This window comes from Coturnix japonica, chromosome Z, assembly GCF_001577835.2.
Source record: "Coturnix japonica isolate 7356 chromosome Z, Coturnix japonica 2.1, whole genome shotgun sequence".
Taxonomy (NCBI): Eukaryota; Metazoa; Chordata; class Aves; order Galliformes; family Phasianidae; genus Coturnix; species Coturnix japonica.
This window is the reverse complement of record NC_029547.1, coordinates 58,536,953-58,552,258: the sequence shown is the minus strand read 5'-3', so window position 1 is coordinate 58,552,258 and position 15,306 is coordinate 58,536,953. Positions and strand designations below refer to the sequence as shown.

At 44.3% G+C, this 15,306-nt stretch overlaps 1 protein-coding gene across 2 annotated transcripts in view; it reads left to right on the top strand.

Annotated features, from left to right (window-relative positions):
- The first annotated feature begins 259 nt into the window (after nt 1-259).
- The window catches only part of SNX30 (sorting nexin family member 30), a 46,595-nt gene continuing 31,548 nt past the window's right edge, over nt 260-15,306 (top strand). The window contains exons 1-2 of one of the 2 annotated variants that reach the window (XM_015849851.2): nt 260-531; nt 14,996-15,070. In XM_015849851.2, the coding sequence (XP_015705337.1) occupies nt 370-531; nt 14,996-15,070 (237 nt within the window). In that variant the 5' untranslated portion in view covers nt 260-369. The remainder of the gene's footprint in view (nt 532-14,995; nt 15,071-15,306) is intronic. The other variant, XM_015849852.2, reaches the window with a different exon arrangement.

Below are 15,306 nucleotides of genomic sequence, written 5' to 3'. Positions count from 1 at the left end.
TGCAAGGGATTACGACAGCCTAAAAGCGCTGTGCCTCTCCCCCTGCCGTGTGCCGCTGTCTCTAATTAGCGCTCAACAAACACATTTATTTCGCAGTTTGAACCGTGGCTGAGCTCAGTACAACAGCCCCGCACATCCCACGATCACACAGCCCCACAGGGGCGGGCCGGGCCGCCTTCCTCCGGCGGGGCGGGGCGGCAGGTGGCGCGGCGGGGCCTGTGGGGCGGGCGGTTCTCTCGCTCCTCCTCCTCTGTCCTCTTTCCGCTCCTCCTCCGCCGCCGCCTCGTAGTGCGGTGGCGGCGGGTAAGCTCTGGTAGCGGCCCCGCAGCTCCCCGTCGAGGCCTGCGGTTGCCGGCCGGCCCCGGCGCGATGTCGGGTGGCGCGGCGGGCATTCCTAAGCCTCTCCCGTCTTCAGGGCCCAAATCGCTGCGGGAGATGCCGCATCCTTTGGCCACGTCCAGCAGCGAGGAGATGGGGCCGGCGCTCACCCCCAGCCCCGACCTGCTGCTGCCCCGCAGCATCGCCGACAAGGTACGGCCCCGCCGAGGGGAGCGCCGGGGGGAATGGGGGGGTAAGGCAAGCGGAGGGGGAAGGGCTGCGCCTCTGCTTCCCCGCAGCCCCTTCCCGGCTGCATCCCGGGAGCGAGCCTGGGGAGCCGCTGCCATCGCTGGCAGGAGGGTGCCGGGGCAGGGCTGTGCCCTGCCGGGGTTGGGGGCGGTGTCGGTCCATCGCCGTGGGGCTGCTCTGTGCTCCGGAGCAGATCCCCCACCCGATTCTTACAACAGTTGTGTGGAAGGATGCTGTTGTGTACCTCAGCCTGCCTTCCCTTTGCTTCCCAGCCTGTGGTGTGTGTCAGGAAGGGCTCTGTGGAGCGTGCAGCCCGACTGTGGGTCCTGGGTGTGATGGTGGGTCAGTCTGTTTCTGTTAGTGCTGGTCTGCTAACTGCTGTTAAAGGCAGTGTGTGTCTGTGGGCAGAGTTCCTGGAAAGCAGCAAGGTAGGATTTCCTGGGAGCAGGCTGCAACTTTCTCTCTTTGAGCACTTCTGCTGTTCCTACAAGGTGTCACGGACCTGCTGGTCTCTCAGAGATGCAAGTGCTTCCCCTGTGTGAAATGGGATTTGTGGCACTTAGCATTGCCAGTTCCTTATATGGGTCTTCTGGTCTGCCTGGAGCATGACAGTGGTCCTGCAGCCCCTTGGTTGATGCTGCCCATCCATACAACCTCATTCTTGGTCTGTATTGCAGAGATTTGAGTGTTCAGAGCACAAGCAAGGTCCTCTGTGGTTGCTGCTGAAAGATGTCTGAGAGGTGTACCACTGTCTGTGATAGCTGGTCACAAACTGAGGCTGGAGAGGTATTTCTGCCCCCAGGCCAACTTCCTGCTCATCAGGAGGTTTTTTACCAGTTTTTCCCCCAGTGGCACAATGAAGTCCATCTTCTAGTAGTTATGTGTAATACTGCATGTTCTGGGTGCTTGGCAGCATGGGCGTGATATAAAGGGGAGAGCAAAAAGGGGATGAGCTCTGTGCTTGACCTGGAAATGGCACCGGGGTAACAAGCTTTGTGGAAGAGGATTCCCAGTAGGAAGAGAGCAGCATTCTTTTTTTCTTTCTAGCTGAGTTAGCAGAAAATAACCAAGCTCCTGGTCCATCTAATGGAAGGAGTCCAACTGATCTATTGTCTGAAAGCTGTCCCTTCTACTTAATACCTAAAGTGCTGGTAAGAAAAAAATTAAATGAATTCTTTGTCACTTCAGGAGGAACTCCAGTGAGCAGACAAGTGTTCATGAGTTTAAGGCAATAATGGACTTCAGCTGTCTGCACATAGTGAATGGTCTGTGGAGTGACTATGATAAGTAGAGGTAAATAGAGACTTCTGGGTGGTCAGTATAACTCTAATGCTGAGTTGCTGGTGGTGGGTCATTGATCTTTCCAAAGGTGAGGTTAGCTCTCTTGTCTACTTCGTGAAAATAACTCTGGTAGTTGGGTAAAAGGAAGAGGTCCATCTTGAAATCCAACTCAGAATCTTTTCACTTGCTCTTAATTGTTGATGGGATCGGAGCTATTCTCTCGGCCTTCCTATGGACCTTCTTGGGGAGAGTTGGATTCCGGCACTGCAGGACGTGTGTGGGTTGGTCTCTTGCTGAAGCGGCTCTGTGTCTGTAAGCTTCTGTAAGAAACACTCCATAGCCATGCCTGTGTTAGGGCAGTCTGTAGATGAGTAGTGTAGCTGCTGGCCCACCACCATGAACTGCATAACTTTATTTTTCTGGGTTCTTTTTTTCTACTCTGAGCAAATACTTCCTAAACATTGCTGTGAGATAAAGGTCTCCTGCCCTGAGACTGGAATCCTGTCAGGAAAGTGCGGGAGTAAAGGAATTTGTCTGCCCTTAAAGCAGTGCTTCAATTTCCACCACAGATGTGCAGCCTGAAGTGGTTGAACCCATGCCATCACGGCTTTGCATTCTTTAAAGCATGGCTTTCTTGCCTTTTTGGAGCGGATGGATGAGGACACTACTTTATCCCGAGTCAGAGAAACCTGGAGGACAGGAATATTGCCTGCATGTTTCATGCTGGTTTTTTATTCAAACTTGGCAATAGTCTGGTAGCTTAGACCTTATCTGAGTCTGAAGTCTCATAAGATTTTAGTTTTCTTCTAAGAACAGTGGCTAATGGTGTTGGATCAGTTGTTCATGGGAAAGGGAAGGAGATCCTTGTGTGTTATTTTTCTGCAGGTTCTCTGGTTTGGAGCAGAGGGCTACTGTCAATCTTATAAACAGTGCTCCAGAATATTTATTGTCTGAAATAATGTCTTCGTCTTGACTTGTAGGGAAAAAAGCTGTTTTAAGAGCCTGTAACTTCTTAAATAAGGTGGGCATATCTGCCTGAATACTTAGCATTCATGGTGATTCTGCAACAAGCATAAAACATTTGAGCTGCAGGCTCTTATCTCTGAAGTATTTCTGAATTGGCCAGATCTTTCTATAAAGCATTCTTTTCCCCTCAGGATAAACAGCGCTTTATGCAATTAGACTTGATGTCTGACCTCCATCAGCTTTTTCAGACTTTTTCTTCCCATACCCTTGGCAGCCTCCAAACAAGAACACTGCTGAAGCTGAACCTAGGCAGTGCTAACCCCCTGATGTCACCTGAGAGAGAAACATGCAGGAGGAAGCAGTCCCTCAGAGTAAGTGGTGATGTTCTGAGCAGACTTAGAGCAAGCTTTTGAAAGGCCTGCACATCTGGTAACTGAGGTCTACTTTTCCAAGCAGGTTCTTTGCAGAGGAAGGTAAGACCAATGGGGAAGTGTCAGTGTGAATTTATCTTTTCTTCTTCTTTTTCTGGAGGAAAAAAAAAGGGAAGTTCTGCTTGCATGTGGCTGTGTGACTACTTCACCATTTTGTCACTTTCAGTAGTGAATCTACTGTACAGTCTAGGAAAAACACTAACACTGAGGATAAAAGACATTATTAAGAGCTTGCTGGGTTTAGAGCAGAGGTGAGAAGTACGTGGTATGCTGCTGTGTAATTCTACCCAATTTATTGTAGAATTATTGTAAGACTTAGGATCCAGCTCTGCTGGGGTTATGCTGCTTTAATAGGCTATTACTAAATATTGGAAGTGCCAGGCTGTTCAGAATTAGAAATAAAGTATTCTGTTGGCTTACTCCTGCTGTCCTCTAGTGTTGTTGTCTTTGCCATCACTTTAATGTAGTGTCATGAGAGCAGCTTCCTAATAGTGGTATTGGCTGTTCCTCCTATGGTCTGCCTTGAGACCAGCAACTGCTGCATGAGCTCCTGAATGCCAGGGCTAAGTTCCTGTCTGCTGCTTCAAAAGCCCTCATATCCCACCTGTTCTGGTGTCGCAGTCCATTTGGATCTTTCAAGTTTACAAGACAAGGTATTCTGTACGTTAAACTTAACTTTATGAGCTCAGCTGGATAGAAAACAAGCAGTGTTTTGGTCTGCTTCATACAGACTAGTCTAACGTGAAATAATGAATTTATCTCTTATTTCATGAATTCTTAAACTGTTAACTTGTGACTTTCAGCTTTCTTACCTGTGAATGGAATAGTTCCCTACTGACAGCTCTCACCCTTCCTCCTCTGTCGTGATTTGGGCATGGTATTGCAGCAGGAAGCATGGAAACCTAACTGGTCCAGCTTCTGATGGATCCACTACAAAAATGTTTTGGATGAGCTGCTCTAATGGAAGTTTTGTTCTGTGCCATTTCCAAAGATTATGGATTCTGAGGAGACTGCTGGCAGCCAGTATGCAAGAACTGTGGCTGCAGGAGATAGTGAGCTGCAAATGATAATGGTTTCCATCTCTTCCTGTCCATCCTGTCTTGCATACTAGTTGCTCCTGCTTTAATTGAATGGTGCTGTTCCCAGAATACATCAGGCCTTATTGTGAGCTGTGTTAGCTGAAGTCTGAGCAGGACTTCAGTGAGGATTTGCTTGTCCTTTCAGAACCTTTGACTCTTCATAGTGCTTTGTGGCCTATAGCCTGTGTTGCTTTTGTTCTTTGAAGGTACACTTGTCTTCTTGTTGTTTATATTAATACTAGGCAGATGAACTGAGCTTCAGGGCTGTTTTGCAGGCAACGTATCAAGCAGTTTGGATGTGGGTTACCAGACTTGCAATGCATAGCTAGAAATCTGCTAATGCATGGAGGAAGCTGTTAGAACTCCAAATGTCTGTGTGCGCTAACTGGAAACTATTGCTTGCATGTGACCCTTTGCTCGTCTGATTCCAGCTACCACCCTGATGAATGCTTAGGCCTATATTAGCACCTGATCAAGTGTAAATACTTGGTGCAGTTGCTGGAGTGCTTTTACTTAGCACTCATATTCTGGAAGGGAGCCTGGCAACTTCCCAGCAAAAAATATACTGAGAGTCTGGAGCTCTGCTTCCAGCATCCTTGGTTGTTAGTTTAATTATTGCTCTTCATCCACCCACAAATGAAACCAGTTTGCAGTATAATCTGAAAGCTTAAAATAAATCTGCTTAAGCTTCTACAAACTTCTTTCTTTTCTGACTAAATAAGAACTCTTAGACAAGCACCATGTACTGTTCTTAAAGTAGGCCTGAGGTAAATTCTCAGTATTTGGAGAGACTGAAACTAGGAAAAAAAGCCAGGATCTGAAGCTGGTGAACTCATGAAACTAAGTCAGTGTGGATGAATCAAGCTTGGTTCCAGTCTACAGGATATGTATAATTGATATGAGATCATATTAACTGGGAAGCTGAGGTTTCCAGTATTATTTTCTTCACAGAGTTGAAGGTGAAGCTGACTGGCCTGTGTGTCCCTTGATCAGCCTTCATGGAGAGATGAGTGCTGTCTTAGTTATTTCCCTTTCACCTGTTCCTCAGTATTCAGGAGCCTCCCTTGGTAACTATCCTGAAGATAAGATAATCCAAAGTGACGTTAGTGACATCAGCCAGCTCCCTCAGCACGTGTGAGTCTTTTCCATTTTAGCCCATGGGTTTGTTTCTGTCCAGTTTGTTGAAATGTTTCTTAAGCTGATCCTCCCTAACTGACTGTATGCTTTCCTTCTGGCCTTGAAGGGCCACAGGTTCCTGTCAGGGAAGGCTGAAGTGAAGATAGCCCTGATGGCCTTAGCCTTTTCTGATCCTTTGTCATCAGGTCTTCTGCCACATCTTAGCATCTGGACTGCATTTTCCTTTCATTTTGTTTTGCTGCCAGTTACATCCTTAAAAACCTTAATTATTGTTGGTGTTCTCATCTGTCAGATCTGGCTCCATCCCATTAATCCCATCTCTGTGTTCCTTCTGGGTCATCTATTGCTGCTACTACCTCTCTTATACTTCCTTTTATATTAGAATTCAGTCAGGAAAGGCCTTGAGCTGCCTTTGGTCCATTTCCTACTTATTTGGTTGGCCACTTCTGAGGGTGGGGAGGTGTTCTATGGAAATCAGCTGGCTGTTCTGGATGTCTCTTATCTCCTAGGCTGTATCTGTATTTTTCCAGCAGATCCCTAAAGAGGCCAAACTCTGCTCTCTGGAAGTGTGAGGTTGTGGTCCTGCTGTGCTTTGCTCCATCATCTCAGGGTCACTTCACAGTCATTGCGCTGAGTGGAGAGGTAACACTTCGTAGTAGATGAGAATGTCAAGAGCTGCTGATGTTTCTTAAGCTAGGAAGCTTTCATCACATTGGCTTCAGCCCAGAGATCCGGCCTGCCCATGTCACTCTGTAGTTTTTTCTTGTATTTATGTGGAACCTCCTGTTTTCCAGCTTGTGCCCATTGCCTCATGTCTTATTTTTAAGATGGATGAGCTCCAGAACTGACACCTTGTAACTGGTTGCCAGCTGGATTGAACTCCATTCACCACCGTGCTCTGGGGCCAGCCATCCAGCCAGTTTTTCACTCAGCCAAGAGTGTCCCTGTCCAAGCAATGGGCTGCCAGTTTCTCTGGGGAATACTGTGGGAGCCAGCATCAAAGGCTTTGCTGAAGTCTAGGTAGACTACATCAACACCCTTTCCCTCATCTACCAGCCAGATTACCTGGTCATGGAAGGAAAAGAGTTTTGTCATACAGGACCTGTGTTTCATGAGCCCATCCTAGCTGGGCCTTATCCCCTGATTGCCTTGCATATGTAGTTTGATTTCATTTAAGATAATCTCTTCCATAAACTTCAATGTCACTGAAGGCAAGCTAAGAGACCTGAAGTTCAATGGATCTTCCTTATAGCCCTTCTTATAGATAGGAGTCGTGCTGGCAAGCCTCCAGTCCTCTGGTTCCTCTCCAGTAGACCAGGAACACTGATAGATGGTGGAAAATGGCTTGGCAATCACCTCCATTGAGTGGATCCCATCTGGCCCCATGGACTTGTGACAGACCAAGTGCAGTTGGGGGTTTCTGTCTCCACCTGAGTTGTGGGGGGTTTATTCTTCTACTCATTCCAGACTTCCACATTGGGTTAGAGTACCCCAGTGTAGTTGCTTATAGCTGGTTGCTTTCCTTATAGAAACTGGAATGTATTGATAATCACGCTTTCATAATACTTCATAATGTAGACGTTGTGGTGTTGTAAAACTTAGTGTGGTGATCTTTTTGTGATACACAACTTCTCAGTACAGCGTGTTTCTCTGGAATTAACAGTTCTCATCCCTTCTGACCAAGGTGAAGGATAGCTGACATTTAATTGCACAATCACTTGCATTAACTTAACTATCTTAGTACTGTTATTTTTTTTTAGTCTTGCCGTGTGGTAGAAATGCACATAGCTCCTAATGTGCATCTGAATTATTGTGTGGGTCTTATTTCACCTTAATGGAGAAGGTGATATACTTTGAGCTTTAATTCAGCATTGCACAGCTTTCACAGTTTTTTTCTAAAATATTTCTTTTGTGGTGGTTTAGTGACACAGAGTGCTGAAAACAGTCAGACATTAAAAACATACATACAGGAACTTGGTTCTTAACTTCAGCTGTATTTTAGGAGGGTGAGTCTTGGCAATGACTTGTTTTGAGCCATTGTGGAAAAAGTTATGCTTGGTGGTTGGAAAGAATCTTTTGGGCTGCTTCTGCTGGAACCTCTTAGACCTGACAGAGCTACTGAATGCTCTGTGGGATCCCTAATGGGCAGAGTATGCAGGATAAACAAGTTCAGAGTGTCTTTTCCTCACTGTTGGGGCACATCATTCTCTATAAGTGCTGCAGAGGTTTGTGATAAACCTCAGGCAGTATTATTTTTGCAGCTAATGACCTGAGGGATAAAGGATGAATTCCAAGGCCTTCCCATTGACACATGGGTGTGACATCAGTTCTGAGATGAACCTGCAAGCTATTGTCCTGGTTTCTCCTAGCACTGCAGACTACCTCCATGATATCTCATTTACATCATCTAGCTGCTGCAGTAGGCACTCATATCCTTATCTGTGTGGAGAGGCTGGTCTCTCTAAATAGGTCAGGAAATGAGACAGGAGCTTGTGCAGTGAGGTGTAACTTAGTATTGCTAAATGAAAATCTACTTAACATCTCAAGGACAGTTTAGGTGCTGCAACATATGTGTGCTCTCAGTCTGCAGAGTGCAATGCACCAATTAAAAATGGTATTTGATCTTGTGTTCTCTGAAGCAAAATCGCTAATATGTGTTCCCTGAAAAACCTTGAGCATGATATTCAGTACTGAGCTGTTCTGATTCTGAAAGCTGTGGCTAATACAACAGCCTGAGCCAGATTTGCAGTGAAGCTCACAGACCAAGCTATCATGTATACGGTGAAGTGAGTCAGAAAACAAACAGAAAAAGCAAAAACCCAACTCCTCAAAAACAACTACAAGAAGAACATACAAAAAGACCTCTCAACCAAAACAAACAAACAAAAAAAAAAAGCAAACACCTGGAAGATGGTGGCAGCTGCAACCCCAAGGTAAAAGTCTGCTAGTAAATTCTGGAAAAACAAGAGGATCTTTTTCTTACTGTAACTGAGGACAATAGCAAACAGCAAGTTAGGGACTAGCAACCCTGCAGTGACAAACAGGATGAAAAACAAATGCAGTGAGTTGCAGCATTTTAATTAATTTAGTTCATGGATCTGGACCTGCCTATGAAACAGTTTGACAGATTAGTTTTTGGGACCTGTTTTATTTTCTGTATGGGGAGCAGGGCAGAGCAGAAGGAGATGTTGTCTTCTGCTGTGGGTGATGTTGAAATGCCCAAACTGTTGATTTTTCTGCTGATTACTTCAGAGAAAGTATCTGTCTGAATGAGCATGTAGGGGAAGTGAGTTAGTGTATCTAGTTTAAGTTGTTCTGAAAATAAAGGCAGTAATCCAACATTCATACAACAGGCACTGAAAGATTTCATCCAAGAACGCTACTTAAAATAGTCCTCAAAGCATAAATTTGTCTGAAAAAAATCACTGTCTTAAGACCACATCCAGTGCTTCTCCTGTGAAGCAATAAGCAATAGGCAGAAAGTTACTCTGGAAAGTGGTAGTGTCTCTGTAGGTTCTAAAGATGGACTTCTGTTTGGTTCAGGTTAGTATTCTTACGTATCTTAAGTTAAAAGACTTACATTAGTATATAGGAGTGTCTCAAAAATGTTTAGTACTCCGCCCACCATAGGAAAAAAACAACAAAGTAAATGTAAATAGCAATGGGATTTACCCGCTTCTATGTGTTGCCCTAAAATTAAAGAGCGTGATGGCTGTTCTTGTGAGGAGAATTTGCTTTCCTAGAAAAAGAATAGTTGAAATGGTCTATCATTATGTTAGTGGCTTCTAAGCCTGATTCTCTTGCTTTGTTATGGGCTCAAGCTGAACTGAAGCTTGAAGAACCAAAGCCAAGCCACAGGTACAGTGCTTGTCTGATGAAAGTAGCTAGTAGGCTTTTAACACCCAAACACTGGCAAGTGGTAGAGCTTCTCTGTCCTATCGACTGAGAAAGCTGTTGGCCATGCCCACATGGGAAGTGTTGCCATATAGTGCTTTAGTGGAACTAGCTACATCCTGGGGTCCTAAAAACTTACATTATTAAACCTTGTCTGCACAGTTTTTTCTAGTAACTTCAAATGATATGAAGTAGTGTGAACATATGTTGCAGCACAGGTCTTGCTCAATGACAGAGAGGACTCCTCTCCCTTGGTGCTGTGGATGGTGTTTGCAACACCTATTTCCTGTTAACTCAGTGGTGAAAGCATGGATGCGTTTTTGAATGGTGATTGCTCCAGGCATTGCCTAAACCCATGCGTTTCTGGGTATGATTGGCGCTTTTACTGTTGCCTTTTAAACACTCTAAGGCTGGTTGGATGTGAAAGTCTTGTGTGCTGCCAGTATGAAGCTGTGTTTGGATTGTTACCAAGACAATCCCTGGAAAGTTTTTAATCAATACTACGTATTGTCAGTGATCATCGTGGCCCCTTGAGGATTTGTATGCTGGCTTTCATTTTGCTGACCAATATGCTCCATGGATCAATATACTTTAGCTCTGGCAATCCTTTGTGGTAAATGTATGTACTACAGTGCCTGTCATGAGCCTAGGCCATAAAAATAAAGGGTGTTTCTATGGGCAAGTTATACCATAGATATCACGTCTTGTTTCTTTGCTCTTACCAGGCTCTAGATAAGGTTTTCTTTGTTTTGTTATTGGTTTTGGTTTGTTGGTTTTTTGTTTTTGTTTTTTTTTTGTATTGTGAGGGAATACTTGTACTCACCTTTCTTGAAGTGAAGAATGAAGTAGTCTTAACTGTGGCATTTCTTTTCTTTTTCTTCTTTTTTTTTTTTTATTTTTTTTTACTTTGAACAAATATACACTTTGTTTATTTCCCTTCTTTGGAGCAAATCCCATTCTGCTGGAAAACATAGTATTAATCAGCAAATAGTAATTGAGGACTGTCCCTTAAACCACACCTGCCTAAACTGTCTCTGAGAGCTCCTCCAACAGTGCTCTCCTCCAGCTTTTCCAGAGCTTGAGATTAACATGTGAGATGAATAGACAGTCTGATTTGCTTTCTTGAAATTCTGTTGACACTGTCTGGGATAATGCTAATAATGTAGCATATCTGTAGCGGTGAGCATGAGAAATCCATGTCATAATGCAGAGTGGAAGTGTATTTGTGCTTGTTTAAACACAGAAGTCGCCAGGATAGCTGCTTTCCAGTCTTCTCTTATCTTTTCTTCCCATTTTTTTTTTTTCCTCAATTCTTTCTCCAGAAATACAGAACAAAGGTCTCTGTGTCTCTTCAGATTTAAAAAATGTTACTATGTGCTCTTAGGAGCACAATCAGTTCTGTGAATACCAAGGTAAAGGTTAAATCTGTGACCCACCTGAATGTGCTTCTAGTAGAGTATGAATGTGAAAGAAATGGTATTGGGTATGTCTGAGAAGTTGTTTGTCTCTAGAAGAAAGCAGTTTAGTTAGAACAGGTTAAGTTTGTCTGGTTTTTAATCAAATATAAATCTGCCTTCTTGGAGTGTGGATGACTCCTAGTCATATGCTGAATTCAGATTTTTCCTGCTCAAAGTCTGAATCCTTCTGCTGTTGGTGGGAATCTTTGTGCTCCAAGGGTGCTGTTGCCTCTTTCCTTTTGCTGAGGACTAAATGATAGAAACCACACAAGTTTGCTCTGCTGAAGGATGCAAATCCAAGCCTTCTCAAACATTAAACTCACTTGTGTTCTATCAGGTCACAGACACTTCTACTACTTTCTACAGCTTTGACATAACTGTGAATTAATCATGCTGGCTAGTAGCCAGACTGGCTTTTTGCTCAGAAAGCTAAATAAAGCTTTCTGCAAGGACTCTGTACTTTGTGAACTGATGTGAAAGCTAGCCTTGGATCTGGGAATGTCTTCCAAAAGAACAGCTCGTCCTGTGGACGTGCTGAAATATCTTTTTGCATACTAAGGTGAGGGATTTGTAGGGTGAGGCAAACATCCAGCAACTCCTTATTTTCTTTTCTGTTCAAAGGGCATGGAGAAGTGTGTATCCCATTAGTGAGTTAATAAGACAAAAGTATGTCTTATCTCTTAACATTTTACTGAAGTAATATCTGCTCAAAATAACAATCTGCATAATCCAAGTGCTTGGTTCCTAAAGCCTTTTTGCCTTTGTTCACAAGTAGCACAGCTTATTAGTAATATTGATAGGTTTGTCTTAACTGCTGTAAAAACATATGTGAAATGCTACTCATCCTAATTTTTAAACTATAACTGGAACTGCTTTCGACTTTAATGTGACAATCGCTTTCTGTTCAGACTAGGAAAAGGGGCTACTCTCTTAAGGAGTCTGTGAGGAGATAGGCAGATAGCCAGACTGTGTGAGCAGATGGTCTGGTTTGGTACATGACACCTTCCTATGTCTGCATGCACAGAAAGAGTGAAAATAAGGCATATTGTTGCCAAGTCCCTGGAGACCCCTGCAACATAGCTAAGAGGTGGGTTATTGCTCTTACTGAAAATACTGTTTGTAGGAAACACTTCTGTGCCCATATTTTTGCTCTGGTTAGTGTAACTGTGATGATTTATGAGAAAACAAGCCACAAAATGAAATAATCCATCCTATAAAGCTCAACTGTTAGTCTGAGGCTCGAGGTGGGAATCTCATGACCTGCACAAGAATGTTTGGGACCTGTTTGTGTCAGTTTGTAGCATCTCTGAAGTGCATTTGTTCTGGTGTTTCCCCGTCCAGCCAAATAGGCTATAGTGCAAAAACAAAGTCCTCAAAGAATGATACCTTTGTTAGCAGGAGTGCTTTCAGGTCTTCGGTGATAGCAAACTGCGTGCCATTAAGACCAGCTGCTGTATCTGAAATTTATGTGTTTTTAGGGGGTACTGAGGAGTCCTAAGTTTCTAGGCAACACAAACCTGCGGAGCAGAAATAGTTTGAGTGATGAGTTGCAGAATAAAATCATCAGGGCTCATGGCTTGGCAACTTGCTGCACTCTAACACCTACTTAAAATATCCCAAAAGCAAGCTGATATGGTCTTTATCTAGCCAGACCTCAGAAGTAGCTTGTTGGTTGGTTGGACAGAATACCAGTAGTACTGCTGGGAATGCTGGAAGTGAGGCTTGGATGTGGTGCATGCTCCATTAGGGTTTTCTATCCAACCGGCTTGTTGCATAGTATCTAATAGAGCTAGAGAGGGTGGAAGATCAGTGCCTGTGATCTGAGTGCCTGGCACTATTGCTCCTCTACTGATATATTTCCAGGTGATAGCAAGACTTGCTTCTCACTTGAGCTTAGTCTGTATTACTCTTAAAATAGCTTCAACCTTGCAATCTGATTCTAGATTATTAATATAGTGGGAAATTCAGACTGCTTCTGAAAGTACAGGCTAGTTTCTGGTGAGTATGCCCACACACAGTACTCTCCTTCCCCTTTTTGGAGAGGGGTATCAGAAGTTGATGTCTCTGCATCTGCTTCCCCTTTCCTAGAATCACAGGTCCAGCCTCAGAGGGTGGTTCTTGCAGCTTTTGTCAGACTACAGTTTAACACCATTCTGTTTGTGGATCAGTGTCAAATTTATGTGTTACTTTCCCCTGGGAATTTGTAAGGTTTTGGAGTTTCAGTTAACTGTGTGGGTGTTTTGTTTCTTTTACCTTGCAGAGAAAGATTATTCTTTCTTCCTCCCTTTCTCACTGTGTCCAGAGCGTTTGTCCTTCCTTGCAATCTGTCTCCTCTCTTTGATTACTTTCAGAGGGTTGTGCAAGGAAACAAAGGGGACCTGTGGTAAACAAAGATACTAATGCCTGGAAAGCAATTAAACTAAGCGAGGGGGAAGCAAATACCTTTTCTTCCCTTGACCTTCATGTGAAGAGAATTTATGTATTTGTGTGCAGCTGGTGTTGGATAATAGCCTTGTGCAGGTGCTTGGTAAGATCCTTCAGTGGGGTACTGTGATGTCAGTGACATGATCTGGGTGAACTGGAGAATGGAAAGGTACATTCTCTTCCCACACAGATCTGACCTGTGCAGACCAGTGGTAGAGAACTTCAGAAACCAAAGCTACCTTCTCTCAGAGCTCTCTGGTGTGAGATAAATCATGCTGTGAGCAGAGCCAAGTTAATACAAACTTTTATAGCGTTTTTGAATGCTTATGTTTAAACCGTCTTAGTTTTCCAGTCACCAGCAATTCTGCTATGACTTACTGTTAAGTACTGGAGGTTTGAGAATAAGACGGTTCCACAAACCAACTGTAATTGCTGCATGACTGTCTCCTTGCTATCAATGTGTCTGTGGCTGTGCCTCTCTGAGAACTGGAAGGCAACAAAATGCCTTGAAGTGCAAGGAGAAAAGTGTGTTAGAAACGAAGCATTAAGGCTCTAGGAGTGGTACAGGCCTGGGTGTAAAATCACTGATGTTGGCAGGATTAATTGAAGATAATAGTACTTAACTTTGCCTCTAAACAGCAACATTTCCATACAACCTCCTAATACCTGTTAAATGAGAGCTATGTACTTGCAACATCAGGTAGCTTCAGGCTAATCCTTTTCAGAGGTGAGATTATCTGTGCTTGGACAACCTTTGAAGCAGTTTACTCAGCACCTGGCCTGATGGCTGCTGATGGGTCTTGCCGGTCTCAAAGCGAGAAACAGATCTTAGCCCAGGAGCTGGTAGAGCTCATTGAGAGAGCTTTGAACTAGGTATGAAAAGGGAAGGGGATAAAAGCTTGAGGTGAGCCTGGGGAAACAGTGCCTGAGTGGGGGATGAGGGAGATGGTTTAGCTGAAGTGCATCTATATCAATATAAGCAGCTTGGGTAACAAACAGGAGAACTGTAGAGTCATGTCATAGAATCATAGAATGGCTTGGGTTGGAAAGGGCAATAAAGATCATCTAATTTCAACCCCCTTGCTGTGAGCATGGTCTGCAGCCACCAGACCAGGCTGCCCAGAGCCACATCGAGCCCAGCCTGGAATGCCTCCAGGGATGGGGTATCCACAGACTCCTTAGGCAACTTGTTCCAGTGCATCACCCCCCTCTGTGTGAAAAACTCCCTCCTTATATCTAACCTAAGCCTCTGTCTTTGTTTAAAACCATTTCCCCATGTCGTATCATTATCCACCCTTGTAAACAGTCATACCCTCTCCTGTTTATACTCTTCCTTCAAGTATTTGAAGGCCACAGTAAGGTCTCCCTGGAGCCTTCTCCAAAAGGAGAGCAGCTGGAAGCTGTTGTATTGTGGGGAAACTACGACTTAGTTGCTGTTACTGAAACATGGTGGGATGGATCACTGTCACAACTGGAGTGCTGCAGTGGGTGGCTATAAGGTCTTCACCAAGGCAGGGAAGGAGAGGTGGTGTGGAGGGCATCTCAGTGTCATAGTGCTCAGGGCTGAGAATGGTAAGGTAGTGTCACTATGGGTGAGGATAAGGAGGAAGGTCAACAAAGTGGACATACTGGTGAGAGTCAGTTATAGACTGGTTAGGATAAAGAGATGGATAAGGTGTTCTGTGAACATCTGGAAGAAGCTGAGTGATAGCCATCTCTTGTTCTCATGAGTAATTTTACCTTCTTCAGTCTTTGCTAGAAATACAATACAGCACAGAGGAGGCAGTCTAGGATGCTTCTGGAGAGAGAGGAAGAAAATTTCCTGATGCAGCTGGTAGGTCTGGTGGAAGATGAGGAGGTCTGGATGTGTCTTGGGCAGTGACTGTGAAATGGTACAGTTCTCGATTCTTCATGAAGTCAGAAAGAGGACCTAGCAAAACTGCTGCCTTGGACTTCTGAAGGGCAGGCTTTGAACAATTCAGGACACTGGTAGGGAGGGTCCCTTGGGATTCAGTTCTGAAGGGTAAAGAGGTCCAGGAAGGCTGGACGCTCCTTGAGAAGGAAGTCTTA